Source organism: Borostomias antarcticus (genome assembly GCF_949987555.1).
Source record: "Borostomias antarcticus genome assembly, chromosome: 9".
NCBI lineage: Eukaryota > Metazoa > Chordata > Actinopteri > Stomiiformes > Stomiidae > Borostomias > Borostomias antarcticus.
The window spans coordinates 13,216,724-13,238,702 of NC_140242.1; the positions used below are offsets into that span (position 1 = coordinate 13,216,724).

General features: G+C 44.7%; 1 protein-coding gene across 1 annotated transcript in view; it reads right to left on the bottom strand.

Annotated features, from left to right (window-relative positions):
- Positions 1–21,979, bottom strand: part of ctnnd2a (catenin (cadherin-associated protein), delta 2a) — a gene marked incomplete at both ends in the record, with an annotated part of 313,279 nt that overhangs the window by 180,043 nt on the left and 111,257 nt on the right. Inside the window, one exon of the mRNA XM_084443367.1 lies at positions 17,786–17,961. Coding sequence (XP_084299493.1) covers positions 17,786–17,961 — 176 coding nt within the window. The remainder of the gene's footprint in view (positions 1–17,785; positions 17,962–21,979) is intronic.

Below are 21,979 nucleotides of genomic sequence, written 5' to 3' on the forward strand. Positions count from 1 at the left end.
GGGCGGGAAAAAACCCTATCAAAGGCCAAGATTAGAAGGGATTTGAAGATGTAATTGGTCATTTTAATTGGGCCTACTTTATCTTTTGATGCCTATTTGAACGGACTGCATCGATCAATGCAATGACTCTTTCCATGTTTTTCAGTTTTACCCTTTTCATCAATAAAACATCATTTTTACAACCATGTCTCATTGATTGGGAAGGCATTTAGAGCTGCCGGTCTATTAGCCTACTTATTCGGACTCAGAGGATGACATAACTGTTTATTGAGAAACAATTGATAGGCAGGCTGGGCTATATAAAGAAATACCACAATGCATGTAGTCTAGATATATTACATTATGGTTATACACTTCATGGTAGACTGCCCTCTCGCTCGCTATAAGCAGGCTACATTGTGGCTGTTTTGTTCATCGCAGAAGCCTATAGCCTAGGCTACACATAAAAATAATAATATATATATATATATATATATATATATATAGAAGGAATCAGAATATGTGGAAATTTAATTTTAGCCTATTTTAATAGAATTCAAATTGTGCTTAGAGGGATTTATTTTCAACAGACATTATGACCTGAGCATCTATAGATCATGCCAACACTAGCCTAACTGATGAAGTCGTGGCCTTCAACTTTGCATGATTTGCATTTGCATTGTTTTTAATGTTACTAAAAGCAACAAATGATTTATATGTGTCTGTAGGCCTATGACGCCTTTCTCATATTTTTTAGAATAAAGCCTAGGCCGCACTTTAACAAAAATATAGCCAACACTTCACAAAAAGAGAAGAATCGATGAAACGGCTACAAGAACAGCATTTTGGCCAAGGTTCCAAATAAAACAGTAGTCTACTGTACAGATGCAGCATAGAACGTAGATACATAATACTTATCTAATTAATAATTATCTAAGTTAATAGGCCTATGAGAACGCAACGCTTTATACGGTAGCCTAGGTCTATGCGTCTTGTGATTGTACTGTAGCCTAGGCTACAACTTAAGGCTAATTAGGCCATATTGAATTCATTTTATAGCCTACTAGGCTACTCATTATTATCGAATTATCTAGTTGATATATGAATAAAACAATAAGCCGTTTTAATGGCTATGGGCTACTAGTTGTAGCTATACACAAGTAACTCGTGACGAGTTGATGCGCTCTGCTCTTACGCACGGTTGAGGCGGCAGCTCAAATACACTTCGCGCATATCCTCTGCACCTTGGCAGTGCAACTGCCACAGACAGCTATGGTGCACTTCATGCATTGGTAGACAGTTCTGTTCTTGCTGCAGCCTGTCTTCACCATGCAGGTATTTTTTGGGGGGTATTCTTCTGTGGACACTGCGAGGGGCGCCGCCGGTGGCTGTTTGGACGCCAGAGCGCGCAGCTCCTCAGCCAACTGGAGGATGTCGTGTCTGGGGAGGCTCTGCGTCTCTCCACCAGTCCCCAGTGTTTACATTTTGAATTTACATCCAAACACCTTAAACCTTTGTCCTCTCACTCCTTTTGTAATTCATCACCTCCCCCAAATCCCTTTGTCCCTCTTAGAAACTACCGCCTTTTTCTCATGTCACATGCCTGTACTCTTGGCCACGCCTGCCATTTCACATGACATACAATGGAGTAGCCAATCACATCCTGGAAGCACTGTACCTTTGTTTTGATTGCATATAAGCCACAGCAATACCCATAAACGGGACTTCGCTGACGAAACCACCTTTGTTGCGTTTTTCAGGAAGTCCTTGCGCTCGTATTGTTTTTCACAATAAACCAGACTTAACCTTTTGAACGTATCTTGGTAAATCTTTTGACTAGATCAGTTTAAAATACTATCACAGTTGGCGACGCGGATGGTAATGGGAGAACTGCCTGCGTGTTGCTTCGGGATTCCAGTGGATGAACTGATCGGCAGACGTGTCGGTCCATTATAGTGGGCGTTGGAAAATCAATTTTCTCTCTTGCGCCAGAGCGCACGCCGAGATTATTTCCTCAGTTCTTCCACTGGATTCTTGAGGCTCACAGGTACGTTTAAACGAACCCTCTTATGGTTCTGAGTTGTATTTGCCTTGATTTGGTTCAGTTTGTATTGGTCTGGATTGTTGAAAACAGAAACCCCAGCGTGGGTATTTAGTAAGTAACTATCTAAGGATTTTGTGAACAGCAATAGATATTTATATCGTATTGTCCTTCGTCCTTGTATGTTTTCCTACCGAGGGTAGGGCGCGCATTGTTGATGTTTCGTTTCAGAACGATACCAACTAGCTTAAGCCTCATTGTTGATGTTTCGTTTCAGAACGATACCAACTAGCTTAAGCCCCGTTTGTTGATGTTTCGTGTTAGCACGATTGCCAACTAGCTTCGAAGTGATTGTTGATGTTTCGTTGAAGAACGATTACCAACAAATGTAGCTACGGGAGTGATTGGTGTTTCCAATCCGCGTTTCTGGGAGAAACGTTTTCCCCTTTGATCCCGGGTGGTTTGGTAAACCTAACGAGCGTTAGCTTTGACCAAGTGGCTGTACAGTGTTTGGTGGACCTAAACTAGGTTTAGCCTTGACCAAGTTGCTGGTGCAGCCGGGCATGCTTGTTGTAACGTGGGCCTTTGTTTCGTCTTATGTGTCTTATGTGTTCTCTGTTTGAGCTTCGGCTCTGTCTTGTATTGTTTGTTACGCGCGCCATGGATCCAGGTAAAGTATTGTAAGTATTTTTGTACACTTTTTAGACTGTTAAAATTCGTAACTGCTAGATTCCAGTAGGCTAGCTGGTTGTCTAGGAGACGCAGAAAAACAACTCTCCCGGTGATCCGCCATTGAGCCAGAGAACAAAGAACTTCCTGACTGGGTGAGTACTAAGCGGGTTAATGTGTCTTTGTTTCTTTCGAAATTGTATTCTTTCCCGCCGTGAGTTAACTATAAGGTTTCCTTTCATTGCTGTTTTGGGGTTTTAGGCTGCGTCGTGTTTATTAGGGATTTTCGCAGTATAGCCTTTATTAAACTGAATTCCCCGCGCTGCCAAAGACAACATCCGGGTCATACATGCAACATTTTGGGAGCACCACTAGGTGTCCCTGTAACACCGGCTACTAACATATGGCTAGAGGATGTAACAGGATTCTACTGCTAAACTTGTCTAGCCTGATGAGATTGTTGCGCTGAAGCATTATTCTGCGAGCGTTTGTTGGCAGATTTCGTTATGCGCTAAAGCATTTTCGATTCCTTACATCCCCATCTGACATTTTAGTGTTAAATTCTAAGATTCGGGCTCAGCTAGAGGTGGTTGAGATGATTAGGTTAAGGGAAAAGCCTGTTAATTCTATAGACTGGTCTGCTTTTAAGATTTGGGAGAGAGTAGCACGAGAGAGGTTTTTTAGGTCAGGAAGGAAAGATAAGGAGGTTCAGCAGACAGTCTCTCCGCCATTTCCCCAGCAGAATAACTCTGATTTAAAATTAGATTTCCCCCCCCCCCTCGACTCGTTGCTCCGTGCTCACACCAAACCAGGCTGTTCTTTCCCCTCTTCATGCTCCCGCCATTAGCCACGCCCCTTCTCTCATTTCGCCCCTTTCTACGAGGTATAAGGAAGAATTGGCTAGAGCCATATCTGAGGCTAAGTTTAATTTGGAACAACTGCAAATGGCTAGAGATAGTCTGGAGGGACCGCAAATACAAGCGCCTCTGATACGCTGCCCAAACCCTGTTCCTCGCCCTTCACAAATAAATGTGACCGCCGCTGGTAATTTGGTCCTCAACTAGGCTTTTTCATTTTTCAGTTTTTTACAGATTATGAAAGTGCAGATTGTAAGCTTTCAAATGAGGTCTCATACATTGAATTCTGAACATATTTGAAGAAGATATGCTTATTTGAATGCTAGTACTGCCAAATCAACTTAGCTGAGAAATCTCCCTCCAAAGTTCTCCAACTTTTCCACACCTCTGACTGCCAGGTAATGGGCGTGAACAATAGCCTGGTAACCGCACCCCCAGCCACTCCCCCACTGGACAATCTGTCATTATCTGTCAGAGTGGCTGTCAACTTGGGGTATTACCTGAGAGTGGCTGCCAAGTGAGGTGCTCTCTCACTATTGACCCCACACTGAGTCAGTATTAATCTTGTGTTGTGAATGCAGTTAAGAACAATATAAGATGAAGTTCAAATTTAACGTTCTTTATTGTCACATACATAATATAAAGTACAAGCATAAGTAGTTAAGTGTACAAAAAAAGGCAACTGTCTAAGTGTTAAAGTGTACAGTCAGTTGTCTGTTTTATAGACAAGGTGCATAGTGTTCATTGTGATCAAGTGTACAACAAAGTAATAACAGTCCCCAGCTCAATACTCAAGGTAATAACAACAGTACTCAACTCAGTATTCAATATTCTAACAATGCAGTCTGTGCACGTGTGGGCAAGTCTGTGCAAGAGAACAAGCAACGCTTCAGTATACAAACAGGAAAACAGGAAAGGCTGTGGCCTTTCTCCTGCAGTGCTGTCCGTCCTGATGATCTGCAGTGAATCTACAAGCGGACAGTCTTGTTCTGAGCTGCTGTGGAGTTTGGCGGGGGACATGTGACGTCTCGTCCCTCATCAGAACAGAACTCTCTGATCTTGTCAAAGAGATACGTCTGTCTGGCCATGTCCAGTCCGGGTGGGGCTTGCACAAGAAGACCTTCTCTCGGGGGCCGGTGCATCACGGTGTTCTCTGGCCACAACCATGCCAGGTCTCTCAGTATCAAAACTGCAATAGAATAGAAGGAAGAAAGTACATTAAACTATTGCCCACAGTACTGGCACTCCATATAGATAAAATAGTACCAGAATGTGTGGATTAAATAGACTAGATAATGCATGATAGGATGAACGTATTCTCACCTGTTGTGCAAAATCAGAGCTGTAGTGCAGTGATCTTCTTGCAGGCTGGTATGGAGGGGCCAAGGGAGAGCTGCAAATCCTCACCTTTTTGCTCATCCTGTAACCAAAACAAAAAACAAAGGTGTCAGACTACCATACCTCTCATGCTCTCTCATTCTGTTTCTCTCAGCTACCTAGCTAGATATTAGCTGCCTTGCTGGCTAGTTTAGGAACAAAGGGATAGCTCACTAGCTATAGCCATGTCCCTGTGCTAGGTAGCTGGCTAGTTTAGGAACAAAGGGCTAGCTCAGCTAACTAGCATGTTGGCTAACGTTAGCTAGCTAGCCTTTGTTAGTTAGTGCTAGTGCCTTATGCTAGCTAGACTTAGTCACTTGTTTAGAAAGGAGCTACTGCTAAACGACTAACGTTAATGTAATGTAAACAGCACAGATAGTATAAAGATCAGCTTACCCCAAAGCAAAGCAGAATGCTTGGCGGTGGTGTGAATCTGGTACGTCGTTCGCGTTCGCTTTGTAGCAACTTGCTTTGTTGATACAGTCATCTCTGCATCACAGGTCATCAAGAATAAACTCCGTGTACGAACGAGTCCTGCTCTGCTGGAGTTTTAGCTGCTCTTAAAACTCTTTCCATGTCCTGGATGCCATCCCCGTCTTCTCTTTAGCAAAAGCTGTAGCATCCATGGTTAAACTTGGGACTGAATGCCGGCGTGTTGTTTGGGAAAGGTGGGGGCGGAGAACCCGGAAGCAATAGCCGGAAGCAATAGCCAATGAAACCAAATCATGCTAATCGATCTGCCCGCCCCCAAGCCCAGCTCGAAATCAGCTAAAAACGAGCTTAGTTTGCAGACTAATTAAACGTATTTCGTGAACCTAAAACTGTTGTCTGTTATAGTAAGTAGGTACTTCACAACTTCAACTTTGGTAATACACAAAAAAACAAAAAACGAAAAAAAACGTTTTTTTATGTATTTTGCCCCCTAGCGCATTTCGGGGTTTGCCGAGTTGCGGACCAAATCACCAGCCGCTGTCACAAATTATGCAGCTGGTTATGCGGCCTGGACTCCAGAGATTACGGTTTATAGACCCTGGCGCTCTGATGAACTGCGTAATATAGCTAAAACCTTGCCCGATCCAACCAAAGACATGAACGAGTTCGAGAATCTTTTTAACAGTTTAGTTCGAATGTATGAGCCTCACGCCGAGGAAATCGCCATGATCATGCGACAAGTACTTGGGTTAAAATGGATCGAAGTAAAAGACCCGTTTGATATAACGTTGCCTTTTTCTCATGTCGATTTTACTGCACAAAACGCTGCGCTGTTGAACAGAATCAAAACTCGATTCCCTAAAAAGATGGATTGGGACCGTATCACATATTGTAAACAAAATTCCGATGAGCAGTTCGAGAAATTTTGGGAAAGACTGGAATCAGTCTTCGCGTCACACAGTGGCATGGACAAAGCGAACGCCGATTATAAAAAGATTTTGAAACAACAGTTAATGAATAACTCTCTCTCCTCTTTGTCTGACCGAGTGAGGATGATATGCCACACCTGGGAATCAACTTCTCTCGGCGAAGTTGTTGATCATTTCCGGTATTCCGAACGCCTCCGACATTACATTGAACAACGGAATTTGAAAAAAGTCAAGGATGGTGCCGCTAGACTTCAGGCTGCTCAATTGAGACAATTAGACATTCAAAATAAAGGTGCAGGTCTGAAACAAAAACGGGGACGACGACAAAGGGAGAATAGGCAACGTAGCAGTAGGTCTAAGCATGTTCACAGGTACAGACAGAGTGGGAAAGATGAGGCATGTTTTCATTGTGGTCAATATGGTCACTGGATTGAACAGTGTCACAGTTACCGCAAGCTGAATGAAAAGGAAGAACCTCAGATTTGGGGTCAAGCGCCATCTGCTGGAGTTCCCTTGAACAACCCACAAGGTAGATTTTAACTAGCCAAAATAGACCCATTTTTTTTAAGGTAAATAAACAGGACAAGACATATGTAGCTGAAGACATAAGGTTTGTGCATAATAGTGGGGGGAATAGATAATGTTTGCCAGTGTCTTAATCTGAATGCAGCATCTCATAACCCAATTATATATTTTTAAATGGTTATGTTAAATATCTCATGTTTATAGTTTGAGGCACATTCATCGGGCCTGAGTGTTTTTTTCTGAGTATTTTTTTACAGACAACTGTCGTTCCGGGAGTGATGGGTGAATGCTGAACCAGGAGACGGGCACAGGACCGGAGGTGGAGATGGAGGTTACCGGCCTGTTTCCCTACAGATGGGCGATCTGGGGTTCGTGAGATGCAAGGCCAACGCCATGTCACCGACTCACTGTGAGCGACAGATAAGTATGAAACAGGGAAGAGACCATTTTGTCCGAAGCGGTGCCCAATACTCTGTCCTCAAATGACAGAAGAGGGAGGTTTTAGATATACAAATTTTTAGCTATACAAATGAAGCTTTGATGGATTTTTTGATTAGTTAATTGTAAATGAAGCCACTTCATTTTAGTGTCATTTTCTTTGCCCCATCTCTATTTTTATCCTGACTTCAGGAAATTTTTGCTTTCACCCTTAGGGGGTGTTGTTTTGTTGAGACGAGAATGTGGTTATTTTATTTTATTTTCATAAAATCGCGAGAGAAATTCTAGAGCCAAATCCAATTGCCTTGATCATGACTGGGGACTGGGCGTGTTGAAGTCATTCTAACACTGCCCCTGATGTCACTGTAGGCTACTGCAGACTGGCTCTAAATGACACTTGAACAGACACCCTGTTTAAGTTTTCCTGACTGAATAACAACATTTTTTCCCCAAAGCAGGAGCTTGCGCTTAACCATGTTTCTGAGTATCTCCAACAGACTGCAGATAACCGTTCCTGACCAAAGAGGGGAACAGGGAGACCAGAGACAGAGGACTCTCCTTTTGCTCTTCTGTTTTGTCTCTGTTGTCTCTCTCATCTGTGGATCCACAGACGGAGCACTTCATCAGCCTGTACTGGGGGAGCAGGAGCGCCGAGGTGGCCCTCCAGCAGCACGACCCGGGCCGGCCCTACGTGGAGCAGTACCGTGTGGACCGGGTTCAGTTCAAGAGCCTGTACGTGCTGCTGGCGCCCTGGCTGCGCACCTTCACCCTGCTGGACCAGGACAGGGACTCCCTCCTCACCTTCCGAGAGCTCGCTGGCTGACCGCTCTATGTAGACCTGCCCAATGGGGAGACAAGAGACTACCAGGAGCAGATGAGCAGCCTGAGAACAGGCCAGAAAACATGGAAGAGAAGTAGATGTTGCGGGAGGAACCAGTTGTCATGGAATTTAACACATAGTCTCAAGACTATTCAGATTCATATCTTTTCTTTCAATACCTATTCATCCAGTCCCCTGCCTAAACACCTCAACCTTTTGTTTCTCTCTCTCTTTTGTAATTGTAAACACCTCGCTCTTCCTCCTCTCTTTGTTTAAGTCAGAAGGGCCACACCTTATGTCCTTCCTGCCCTGGCTCAGACCTTTTGTTTTCTTTGTCCATATTCAAAGTGATATTCACATGGATGTCTTCAACAGAGTGAGGACCGCCATTCCTGAGGCTAAGGAGGGGTTCCTGCATCACATCTCTCCTGGGGATTGGGTCCTGGTCCGCGACCACAGACGAAGGAGCTGGAACTCGCCGAGGTGGCTCGGGCCGTACCAGGTTCTACTCACCACGCAGACAGCGATCTGAGAGGACTTCGTGGATCCATGCAAGCCATTGCCGACGGGTCCAAGCAGCAGAGGACGGTCCACCAGGGGATCGCCAACACCAGGAGATCAAGGATGCAGCTGAACCAGAGGCCAAAGCCATGGGCTGCCACAACTGTCCTCTCCTCTGACGAGGAATCGGAGGAAAAATGACCTTGCTGGTCACCTCTTTCTCATGATCGTTATGATGGCAACATGGAGAAACTCCACAGCCATGACCTCACAAGATGCACCACACACGCACACACACCTGCACACACTGCAACTAACATTGAACATAACTGATTCAAACAACGCGACATTGAAGTTGCGATCTAGAAGAGAAGACGCCTTGCATTCCCCAGTGACATTCTATTGCCCAAAAGAGAAGTGTCACCTAAATGACTGTTGGATATACACTGTGAACAAGAGTGACCTTGACAGTCACCGCCACACTCTCCTCTCCTCTGATGAGCAATCGGAGACTGACCTTGCCGGTCACCTCCTTCTTGTGGTTGTGGTATGACAACATGGACAATCTCAACAGCAATGACTGCACCTCTAATCGCACACACTGGAACCTACATTAAACATTCAGAGACGCACACATGGAAGCTATGTTCCATAGGACATCACATGCGATTATTCACAAGAGTGAATGAACTTTAAATAATCTGAAAAATATCATATTTTTTTACAAGAGTTACAATGGTTGAAACATGAGTTGATAAATAAGTTTGGGTTTTTCCTCTCAATTGACCAAGAGGTTTTTTGCCCTTCTTACACTGGTAACCATTTTATCTTTTTTGCCTTGTTAAATCAAGTTTTTTGGTGAATGGTTGTCCACTCTTAGACTATAAATAGTATATAATCATGTCATCTTTTTTATCTTGTTTCCTGTCAAATTTCTGAAACAAGGGGTTTTGGTGCGTGATTTTGCACGTGGAAAGAAAATAATAAAAAAAAAAAATTTTTTTTTTTTTTTTTTTGCTCCACCTAGTGGAGAGATTATTTCCTTTCCACATGTATAGCATAGCTGACTGTTTACACTGTGTTTGGATTTTATATTTTATTTTTGTGTACCTGTTCAGGCACAAATGGGGGATTGTTCAGGAATTTACATCCAAACACCTTTGTCCTCTCACTCCTTTTGTAATTCATCACCTCCCCCAAATCCCTTTGTCCCTCTTAGAAACTACCGCCTTTTTCTCATGTCACATGCCTGTACTCTTGGCCACGCCTGCCATTTCACATGACGTACAATGGAGTAGCCAATCACATCCTGGAAGCACTGTACCTTTGTTTTGATTGCATATAAGCCACAGCAATACCCATAAACGGGACTTCGCTGACGAAACCACCTTTGTTGCGTTTTTCAGGAAGTCCTTGCGCTCGTATTGTTTTTCACAATAAACCAGACTTAACCTTTTGAACGTATCTTGGTAAATCTTTTGACTAGATCAGTTTAAAATACTATCACACCAGCAAGTCCAAGCTCCCCCAATGAATAATACTTACTGTATTTATAATAGCCTACATAGCGCAAAACTGTGCATATAATAGGCTGTAGCCAGCGCGAAACTGCGCATTCCCTATAGCCGTTCATTGAACGGCTGGCGGCCGGTATAAATAAATAAAAACATACACAATATTTTGTTATTTGAATGATCTTGAATAAAAATATATTCAGATCATTCAAATAACAAAATATTGTGTATGTTTTTTTAATTTATAATTTAACAATAGGGGGTGCAACAGAACACAATTTTAGGGAAAGTCATTGACAGGCGGACTTCAATGTTTTATTAAAATATAGTTATGTGCAAATGAAAATCGACAATCGTCCAATGGACGTCTTTGGCAGTTCTAGTGTTAAGACCTTACCCCGATTTTGGAAATCAGATAAAGGCGTTCAGATTTCAATAATGGCATTATTACAATTATTGGTTGATCGGTGTATAGTGTGCATGTGAACACACTCACTGTCAAACCTGCCGCTATGTATGCACAAGATAGTTAATGTCCGGACATGATTGGCAATGAGTGATCTTTACTCATGGTGACTATGTCAATTTTGTATGGATCCACAAGTCGATCAAGCTTATTTTTTCTTTGTATCGTGCTGAAGCCATATAGCCTACTGCGCTCAGACTTGGCTACATAAGCTGGTGCCCCGTCTTCAAATTTACTAGAAATTTACTGGAGTAGCCTACCAGTTGAATGCGTTCCAGAAACAAAACGCAAAACCCTCACGTTCACCACATCTTTACTAACAAATATATTTACAATACTGTTATTTTGCGCATTTGACTTAACAGCCACCACGTCTTGACCCGACGTCAGTTACCGAGATAGATAGGCTACTGTAGGCCTAGATATAGGTGTTCGTAATAATTAAGGGGAGACACGGTAGGTGAAAACATCGTTTTTCAACGCCCTGGTCAAATTTGAGATTTTGTGCTAGTTTGCTTCCATAACATGTCTTCTTTCATACTAGTGGAAATAAAACATCAAAAATACGCATTTAGATGTTTATTTTACTTCATTTAGTCTGTTTGCGTCTGTAGATTCTTCCTTAAATCACCAAAAGTTACAATTTTTTCGCAACGAACCAGACCGCGGCCGTCTTTTGGATCCGCTCATGTGAGCTATCATTGGAAAGATCTGGCTCTCGTGCGCAATGCTATCGCAACTAAACCTGATAGTTTCATTTGTATCAGCAATCAATCGTGGAAATACAAAGGCGGGTTTGATGCTAAGCGTGAAATCTCATTGGCTGTTGTTGATTTCTGAGAACGTGATTGGTTCAGCACGTCATGTGGCACGTTTACCCTTCCAATCCAAACAATGCCGTCTGTAAAGCGTTATAAACGTAATAAGCAACAACGACAACAGTGTTTGCCCGCAAGGTTGAACAGAAAACAAGAGAAACTAAATGGAAAGGTTTACATTTATGAGATATAAAGTGCCTATTCGCGCAAGTTGTCATTTGCCGGTGCTAGCATGTCCAGTGAGCAGCAGGGAGATGAGGCTAGCGTTAGCATGTCCAGTGAGCAGCAGAGATGCGGCGCGTTTGAATGAGCTGATAACTGGGTTGATTTGTCCTAATTGCGCAGGGACTGGTCTTAAAATTAACATAGATCCTCAGAATAGTGGGTTCTGTAGTACTTTGCTCTTAGAGTGCAGTCTTTGTGAGAAATGGCTATCGCTAAAGTGTCTACACATCGACTCGGCTTCATGATACAAATAGGAATGATGTTGCATTTGATGTCAATGTGAGGATGGTCCTCTTAGCGCACGAGTTAGGGTTGGGGTATGCAGCTCTCCAAAAGATTAGTAAAGTGTTGGATCCCAGGGCTTCATCTGAAAACGTATCAGAAACATGACAAGAGGGTGACAGGTAGGCTATTGAAACGTGTTCCCTCTCTCTCTCTCTCTCTCTCTCTCTCTCTCTAGCCAATATCAGAAGCCTATACATATGCACAGTAGTCTCCCTCTCTCTACCTGTGGCATTTCTACATGCATCCATAAACTGACCAAATAAACTGTTTTAATTTCAGTTGCTGAAATAGAGAGAGGTCTGGAGTCCTTGCACAGAAGCAGAGAGCAGATTAGGCAGGCATATGCAGATGTGGACCCAGAGGTAGGTAAGCTGACTGCCAATAAATGCAAAATGTTACAAAATTATTACAGTTATTGAGAATTATTACAATAATTCTCAATAACCAGCATTCAGTGGACAACATGAAGGCGGCAATATGGGGAAGTCTGCTTCACTGATGACAACCCCATGCGCACCAGGAACATATTGTGGTTTTAGGAAAGTTTTGTGGACTGCAGCTGAGTGGGTTCTACAGACCAGCTGCTTAGAACAGTTTTGTGAACTCCAGCTGAGTGGGTTCTACAAACTAGCTGCCTAGAACAGTTTTGTGGATAGCTAGTGTGGTGCCATCTGAGGAGTGACTCTGTAGACCTATGACGGCGTAGCTTGATGTCTCCTATGGTGTTGCTTTTGACGATGGTTATATCACTTGTTTGTTTGGCAATCTATATTTAGCTTCTATTGGTGTTTACCCTGCATTGTTTACCACATCTTGTCCTGTGTATTTATGAATCAGCTTACTCTTCATGTTCATTCATTCATTCATTCATTCATTCATGTTTTCTCCATGTAAAACGCTTAAAAAAACACAAAAAGCTAGATAATCTGTTTTCTCATGCATGTCCTCGTCAAATGTGTCTATCTTTGTCCATGATCTGTTTAACAAAATAATACAAGCTTTCTAAAAGGGAATGTTCTCTTCCCTACTAACATTGTCTCGTCTCTAGTCTCGTCTTACTAACACCCCACTCGTGGGCTGTACCTTGACGTGTGAGTGGGCTTCCAACTAAACAGGTCTTGCTTCTCTATACAAAATGTCTACTCCTGGATTATTTTGAATCCACAACATGCTGTTATTCAGTTTTCAGTTTCTATGTGTTTTCAGATGTTGTGGAATGTTGTTACTAATGATGTGATTGGATATTGTATTTGTAAATATTGGTTTACAATGCAAATGTATGGTTTTTTACAATACAAATTTTCAAAGCCCGTTTTCTCAAAACAAAAAAAGGAAGTTATTTCTCATCTTAGGGACATCAAAACCACCACTTGAGTAGCACCTACATACACCTAACTTTCCAGTTTTGTTCCAATCCATATTCTGAAGGGTTTGGCCAAGGGGGATTTTTTAAATGTCATTCATAGCCTGATTTATATAACAGTTTATCCCTAAAACATGGTGAAAATTTGTCTTTTTATGACTGTTGACAGTATTTTATGATTTCTGAAGCGAAAAAAAGATATATCAAAAATCCCCCTTGAACAAAGTTTTGAATAGGGATATGTGAACAAAATGAAACAAGAATTTTGAATCTCGCTTGAACCAGTTTAAAAAATTGATGTCCCGAAATTATGCAAATAAGCACATATTTAGCGCATATAATGCCTAATTTGCATATTTATCCATACGATTTCAGAAAACTTGTAATACAAAAAAGATGCTCCTTAATGTACCTAACAAACTGGGGGAGTTTGATGGTGATACCTATTAAGCATTTTTTTTTCCTATTCACCTGGGGTGTCTCCCCTTAAATTACATCCAGATGGAGAAAACGTGTTTGAGAACAAGGTAATAATAACAATTAAACGTTATTTGTATAGCACCTTTCATACAGATAAATTCAGCTCAAAGTGCTTTACAACAGAGCATTTAAATTAAAGAATGTGAAATTTAATGATGCTTCATTCATAGACTATAGGAGAAAAACACTGAGCCCAGCCTGCTAAATCTACTCAAAGACGCCACCTGGCGGTGGTGCATCACTAAAATGAAATAACACCCGTCATAAATCCCACGAGATTTCCAACGGGATTTCCCTGCCAAATACCGCGAAGGTGAAATGCTGCAGCATGTGACATTTCTAACTTCCCACATCTGTACGCCACTGGCGAGGCATTCATGCGCCATCGGCGCCATCTACTTGCCATTGGCGCTTTTGTCTTTTGTGGCATGCGTCGGTCAGAGTGGCTTGTGCCAGCCACCAGTGGCGTCTGTGGCGTATATAGTGGAATGCGTCAGACGCCAGTGGCCTTCAGTGGCATGTGTCAACCGCCAGTGGCGTGTACAGTGCCATGCGTCGTACTGTTGTGGCGACCGGCTGGTGTGTGTAAGCAAGGACACATGACGCGAATGGATGGATGGATGGATGGATAGATAGACAGACAGACGAATAGATCGCTCTCTTTTACACATTAGTATTTTAATTTCCTACATATATATATTTTTTTTAATTCTTGTCTTGCATAAATCTATTTATATAGTCTGTGCTGTTGAATATGTGAGCGGAGGTTTAGCTCACCTGGTTGATCCTTCGCTTATCACGTGGGCGATCGGGGTTCAAATCTCAAAAAAAAAATTCTCAGCTTAATAACATAACTAATAATACACTTGAAGTTTACACAACGTGTTTGTTCTGGCACTGACAAGAGCTGCCTAACCCAATTATTTCAAGCCTTATATGCCTGCAAAGTGCAATTTTTCGGCTTTCCAGCGATACCAGGCCTGTCTCATGCGAGCGTTCCTTGTGTTTTGTTGCGTTTTATTTAGCGAAGCACGTTGACTTGTCACAAAACTGAGTGGGCTACCAAAATGTTAAAATTATTGTTATGTAGGAAATTAAAATACTAATGTGTAAGAGAGAGCGATCTAGTCGTCTGTCTATCTATCCATCCATCCATTCGCGTCATGTGTCCAGTACGATGCATGCCACTTTACACGCCACTGACGCATTCCACTATATACGCCACAGACGCCACTATATATGCCACAGACGCCACTGGCGGTTGGCACATGCCACTGTAAATGCCACTAAGGCCACTGGCGTCTGACGCATGCCACTTTACACGCCACTGGCGGTTGACACATGCCACTGAAGGCAACTGGCGTCTGACGCATTCCACTATATACGCCACAGACGCCACTATGGCTGGCACATGCCACTCTGACCGACGCATGCCACAAAAGACAAAAGCGCCAATGGCAACTAGATGGCGCCGATGGCGCATGAATGCCTCGCCAGTGGCGTATGTCGGGTCGCCAGTGGAATGCGTCAACGCCACAAAATGTTCTCGCGCCAATGGCAACTAGATGACGCCGATGGCGCATGAATGCCTCGCCAGTGGTGTATGTCTGGTCGCCAGTGGAATGCGTCCACGCCACAAAATGTTCTCGCGCCTGTTGCTTGAGTTGGCGCAAGCAGGAAGAGAGGAACGCTCTTAGCCAGGACGCCAAGGCAGGCGCGGCATGGAGTATAAGCTCTGGGCAAATAGAATCAGGCTGGCTTTACATGCTGGAGGACAGCAGCGAACTCCTCCGGTGTAAATTCACCGGAGATGTTACCACCACTAGGTGTTGTGGCCTCCAGAGGTCAGACACGTATTTTGCCACGACATGTAACGATTTGCGGTCTTTACCATCGTATGTCACACTTTTCACAAATTGGGATGCAATTTTGTTTGAAGAGATGGGGCAGTGATGGGGGGAGTGTCTAGACCTACCAGTGAGGTTGTTAAGGATGCTCCTTGCCTTGTGGCTGGAGTGTGATAAGTCGAAGGAGTTAATGACCTCCTCCCATCACCCTTGTCTCCTTTGGCTGAGTCTTGACACCAGGGCTGAAGAAAGCCTGTCTGACTCGGCTCCAGTGGGGGCCTGGAGGAAGACACAGCAGAGACCCTTGCACTCCGCATCCCAACACGGTTTGTAGCTGTTGCAACGTCCGCGTGGGATGGATTTTTAGAAAGCTTTCACCAGTTTGCCACAGAGTTCCTGGTACGCCTCGTCCATGTTGTTGGTGGTAGGTGGTGGAAGGCACCTTGTGGATCTATGGGTAAGGAGGCGGTAGCGTTTCCAGTTGGCCTTTTGGAAGTTCCATCTCTTCACCCGCTCACTCAGGATGAGGTCCACGAGTTTAGGCATGGTTATCAGCGATGGTCAATGTTGGAACCATGGGAACTTTCCTAGCATGCGTCTATCAGGGAGCCGGTTATCAATGCAGACGCTTGCGAATGCCAAGTCAGGATTTGTCCCAGTTTTTCAGCGACCTGAGACAAAGTTCGCTGCGCTCTTGGGATCATACAATAGGGCCAGGCTGTTGTTAGCTGCCCAAGCAGCCAGGTTTTCTCCAGCCAGGTTTTCTCTGATGTATTGGTGCTGTACCCCCAATCGTCATGCTGACAATTAAAGTCACCAGCATAGAGACAGGGGTGGGGGAAGACTGGGAGATACGTTGATGTGATTAGCGAGGGTGGCGGCTTGTAAACGTTGACAATTTTAAAGCCGGCAACGTCCACGCACAACCACTCAATCTCTGAGCCAGTCGGGGATTGGTCGACGGGAGTCCAGTTCAACCTTAGATGGACGAACGTAGCAAGGCCGTGCTTCCTGCTTAGGATAGACCCAGCTAGAGCAAAATTTGGAAGAACTAGCTTATCTGCTGTAACGCAGTGGTTCTCCTGGAGGAAGATGATGAGGGCCTCAGTGGTGTGGGCCAGGTGCTCAATGACGTCGATCTTACTGGGGGTAAGCCCTTCGGTGTTCAGCTGCAGAATTCTGGGTTGGGAGCCGGCAGGGCAAGCTCCGCCAGCTGCCATCCCCGTTTGTGGCAGCCGAACATCAGCCCAGGTGGTGGCCCTCAGTTGACAGACTTTGCTTCGCTTGCAGGGGTTAATCGCAGCTACCGACAGGGGGGCACCATGAAAAGGTGTCTGCCTCGCCCCCCATCATGGCATGATTTGCAGATGGTAGCTGATAGCAGGTGTGTGTGTGTATGTGTGGGTATGTGTGTGAGAGCCTAGTTTAAGGAAATTAACATTGGGAATAAATTGCTCCTGCAGGCTACTGGTGGATAATTTGAGTTCTGGAATTGATGCCTCCTCAGTCTGCTTTCATTGTATTTACAACAATAACAATCTCCACTGATATCCTCCCATTCTATCGTCATACCTCTCTCTCCTCTCCACCCACGCCAATTAGATAGCCCTCTCTCTCTCTCTCTCCTAATGCCAGTTAGACAGCCCTACCCCCCCCCCTCTCTCTCTCCTAATGCCAGTTAGACAGCCCTACCCCCCCCCCCCCTCTCTCTCTCTCTCTGTCTCTCTCTCCTAACGCCAGTTAGACAGCCCTACCTCTCTCTACAAAATGCAGTACATCAATTTAAACTTAAATCAATCAACCTAAATCAGTCAAACAGTCACTACTCCATACCTGCCATACAGCTGTACTGGCTGTACAAAACATCAGCCCAAAAATGATGTAGTGGCTGAGAGAAAAAGAGCAGGGGATTACGCGCCAGCGAGGAGGAGAGGGACAGGGCACCTGTGTGTGTGAGAGCTATAGAGTTTGAGCTATCCTATTTCTTTCTATAACACTTTCTATTTCAGTCGACTCAGCACAGCAGGAGAAGACATCTGACTTTGTTATGACTTTAAGTACCAGCGTCGTCATCATCATCATCATCATCATCATCACCACCACCATCATCATCATCACCATCATCACCTTCATCATCATCATCATCATTATCATCATCATCATCATCACCACCATCACCATCATCACTATCATGACCTCTGGGATGGAGGGGGTGGTACCTGGTTGTAGCTGTGCACGGCCCCCCCAACTGGGCCGCTGCGTGGTGGTGGGATCACCGTGGCGATGCTATCGCTTAGGGCGAGGGTCTGGTTGCTATGGTAGCTGGCGGAGTACTGGAGCGAAGCCTCTGGGGTGGAGTTGAGCTGCAAAGAACTCTGGGAGAGGAGACTAGGTCCTAGGGAGAGAAAGAGACGAGAGATGAGATGAGAGAGAGATGAGAGAGAGAGAGAGAGGGAGAGAGAGAGAGAGATAGAGGGAGAGAGAGAGAGGGGGGGAGAGAGAGAGGGGGGGAGGGAGAGAGGGAGGGAGGGAGAGGGATAGAGAGAAGGAGAGAGAGAAGGAGAGAAAGGGAGGGAGGGAGAGAGAGGGATAGTGAGAAGGACAGAGAGAAAGAGAGAAAGGGAGGGAGGGAGGGAGAGAGAGAGCAGCGTTAAAGCAATCAGAGCAGCAGTGCAGCCCTCCGTGAGTTAGAGACGGCTGCATAATTTATCAGGAGACGTAGAAGAAGAGGAAAGAGGATGAGAGGTGGAAAACAGCGAACAGGAGGAGCGAGAGAGAGAGAGAGAGATGGGGGAGAAAAGGGAGATGTGGATGTGGTGGGGAGGGAGAGGTTGGGGAGGAGTGGCGGCAGGGGGCGGCAGGAAGGCGTGGTTAGCCAGTAGATTGCATTGTGTTGTGTGGAACGATGTCGTTCTCAGCTAGGGCATGTTTACACTCTCAGACTCCATACACACACACACACACACACACACACACACACACACACAAACACAGTGTGTTAGTACTTTCAGTCTAGAAACAACACTCCTAACACAGGGCATGATTGTTTTTCCTCAAGGCAAACCAACCACATTTCAGGGACACTCGGGTGAGAGGCAACACACACACACACACACACACAGGTAAAAGTGGCAACAATCAATATGATATAAACAGGGAGATGAAACATGCTCAATGAAGCAGATACAAGTATGTCACAAATTGTCAGGCAATTTCCAATAAGGCTTACATTACACATCAGAACTTTCACTGTGTAACTGACAGCTATAAGTAGCTATGGGATGCTGTATTCCATTATAAAAATGTAACCCCCCCCCCCCTCCCTTATAAATCATTTACTCAAGGATCCTCCGGATATGTTTGAAAAGGTTTCAAAGGCAATTTGTGCTGTGTGTAGCTCTAACCTTGGTCTAGATTCAGCGTGACAGGAATACTAGTGGTCATTGGCTGTGTTGCGATGCAGAGTCACAGTGGTCAGGCCCTCGGGGGACTGGAGTGGGCTACTTAATGGTGCTTAGCTCTATGACCTGTATTGTGGGTATCGCTTGGTGTAAATATTTAATGACGATGCTATTCTGACTTCACCTATTGGTGTCAGGAGCATCTCTGCCTCTCCCAGTCCCTCTCTCTGTCCTTCTCCCTCTCTATGTCCCTCTCTCTGTCCTTCTCCCTGTCCCTCTCCCTCTCTCTGTCCCTCTCCCTCTCTCTGTCCCTCTCTCTGTCCTTCTCCCTGTCCCTCTCTCTGTCCCTCTCCCTCTCTATGTCCCTCTCTCTGTCCTTCTCCCTCTCTCTGTCCCTCTTTCTGTCCTTCTCCCTGTCCCTCTCTCTGTCCCTCTCTCTGTCCCTCTCTCTGTCCCTCTCCCTGTCCCTCCCTCTGTCCCTCTCCCTCTCTCTGTCCCTCTCTCTGTCCCTCTCCCTGTCCCTCTCCCTCTCTCTGTCCCTCTCACTGTCCTTCTCCCTGTCCCTCTCCCTCTCTCTGTCCCTCTCCCTGTCCCTCCCCCTGTCCCTCTCCCTGTCCCTCTCCCTCTCTCTGTCCCTCTCTCTGTATCTCTGTTTACAGCCTAGATAGCTTCATTAGTCACACAATCTTCAACATACACGCACACACACATACCCCCCCCCCCCCCATTCAATGATGTTCTGAGGACCAGCCTTTCCACTGGGATTTGGAGCTTGCAATGAGTCAATCTGCCAATAGATGGTGCTGGACTGCTGGATAATGACCTCAAAACAGTGCTAGAGGCATGTCTGATTTGCTGACTTGGGACCGACTTATGAGGACCAGGTTGTTGCTAGGTGTTGCCAGGTTGTTGCAAGGTGCCAGGTTGTTGCCAGGTTGTCGCTAGCTGCAAGTGTCCTTACAAGTACCTATAAACCAACACATGCACACAAACACACACACAAGCACACACACACACACATACACACACGCACATGCACACACGCACACGCATACACACACACGCGCTATGGGGTGTGATTAGTGCCAGCACACCATACTGAAACGCTTGACTTGCGCCTACTTAAGAAGACGCGATGACATCAAACGTCTAAACGCACGTGTATAATTTCCATTGACAAACAATGGAGAGACAGACGTCTCATAGCTGTAACGTAGCCTACCTGTAACGCAGACGCTGTGCACATGTTGTTTACACGTATTGCGCATCGTGTGCGTGACGGCAACACTACAGGTTAGATGCGCCTCACATATGCGACACTAACACTACACATGACAGTTTGGTAAAATCATAGATGTACGTCCGTACGTACGTCTTGTAATGTGTGCAGAAATTGCATAGCGACGTGTCAAACGTGCCAGTGCCTTGCTAGCGCAGCAGACGTGTTAGCGGCCGCACGTGTAAGATCAGTTGCCTTTAAATCATAGCTGGTTCTAATCTCGTCCTTGCCAATTGGAAATGCATTCTCAATAAATGGAATTCGCACATGTAAAGCAGCTTGTTTTTAATAAAGCCTAATATCTGAATGACTCTTTCTTCGCAATTTAAAACAAATGTTCAGATACACGTGTTTCTTGTCAATAGAGGGCGCTGCAGCACCATCAGCACCAGTTCGAACAGCCAAAATGTAGCGATAGTGGAGATAAAACGACACATATCTAGGAAAAGTTATGCAAGGAGGGTCCTGGAATTTGATTGAGTGCAAATAAATATTCTTAATTTTTATTCAATATGGACAAATGAGCCCCGCTCGCAGCTTCTAGTGCCCGCTGACTTAACACGAGCGTGCAAACGTTACATGCATGTGCGCAAAAATGGCACGGCACTTTTTACACGTCACCCTCTGAGAATGCGAGCGACTCGTAACGCGTGCGCATATGCACGCCTATTAATCAGCTCGCCAAAGTACCTTTATACACGCAATGCAGGCGACGAAAGCACTGAGTGTTTGTTACGCTGGCACGAATCACACCCCATACACGCGCATGCACGCACACGCACAGATACACACACTCACGCACATACACACCTAGACTTAAATTTCCTTTCAAGACAGTAAGGAGAATACTCCTACAGAAGGTCTTTAGTGTAAGTGCATTTCTATAGTGTGCAAATGGTCCTTCTCCCAAAATAAGAAAATATCCTTCCACCATGGTTCTGTTTGTATGTGCTGTGGGATAACACTCTATTTCTCTTCACTGTAGCGACTCTAGAACATCCCCCTCTCCTCCTCTCCTTCAAAAAAGACTTGATCGTGATTCATCCCTCGCTTTTATGAATTATTAAACAGCACTTTGTGCTTTACAGCCTCCAAACTCATCACTCTCATCATGTTTTGTGTGTGTGTGTTTGTGTGTGTGTTTGTGTGTGCATGTGCGCGCATGCATGTGTGAGTGTGTGTATGTGTGTTTGTGTGTGTGTGTGTGTGTGTGAGGTGACAAGCAACCAAGAAGCAGGGCTTATTTCTCTTCTTTAGAGACGATACAGCCACAGTTCACACATAAAAACATTAATATTTCAGGATAGCCTCTGTCAACATAATTGTCATTACCACAAGGTCTTGAAGCTGCACCAGATGACTGTACTTTGTACTCTGACCCGTCTGAAAACTTTGGTTCATCTAAAAACATCCATATACTGTAGCTAAGTACTGTACTTCTGTATTGTGGGAGTTTCAGGCTGCTTTGATAGAAGACCTCTCTTGTCTAATGTGATGTTCTCTGACAATCTAACAGTTCTCTAATGGTCATCGCAATTCAAAATGGCTGACCTCTATCTCTATAGCCTTCAACCAAATAATCGACTTACATTTTATAGAGTTGAATGTCCTATTCTTACTCCTACGACCTTCCTTTTGTAAAAGCAATTTTACGATAGACAGACTTCGCAACCTGCAATTCAACCACAGAAGGCTGGTGTATTTTCACACGGGACCCATAGTCTGGGGTGCTT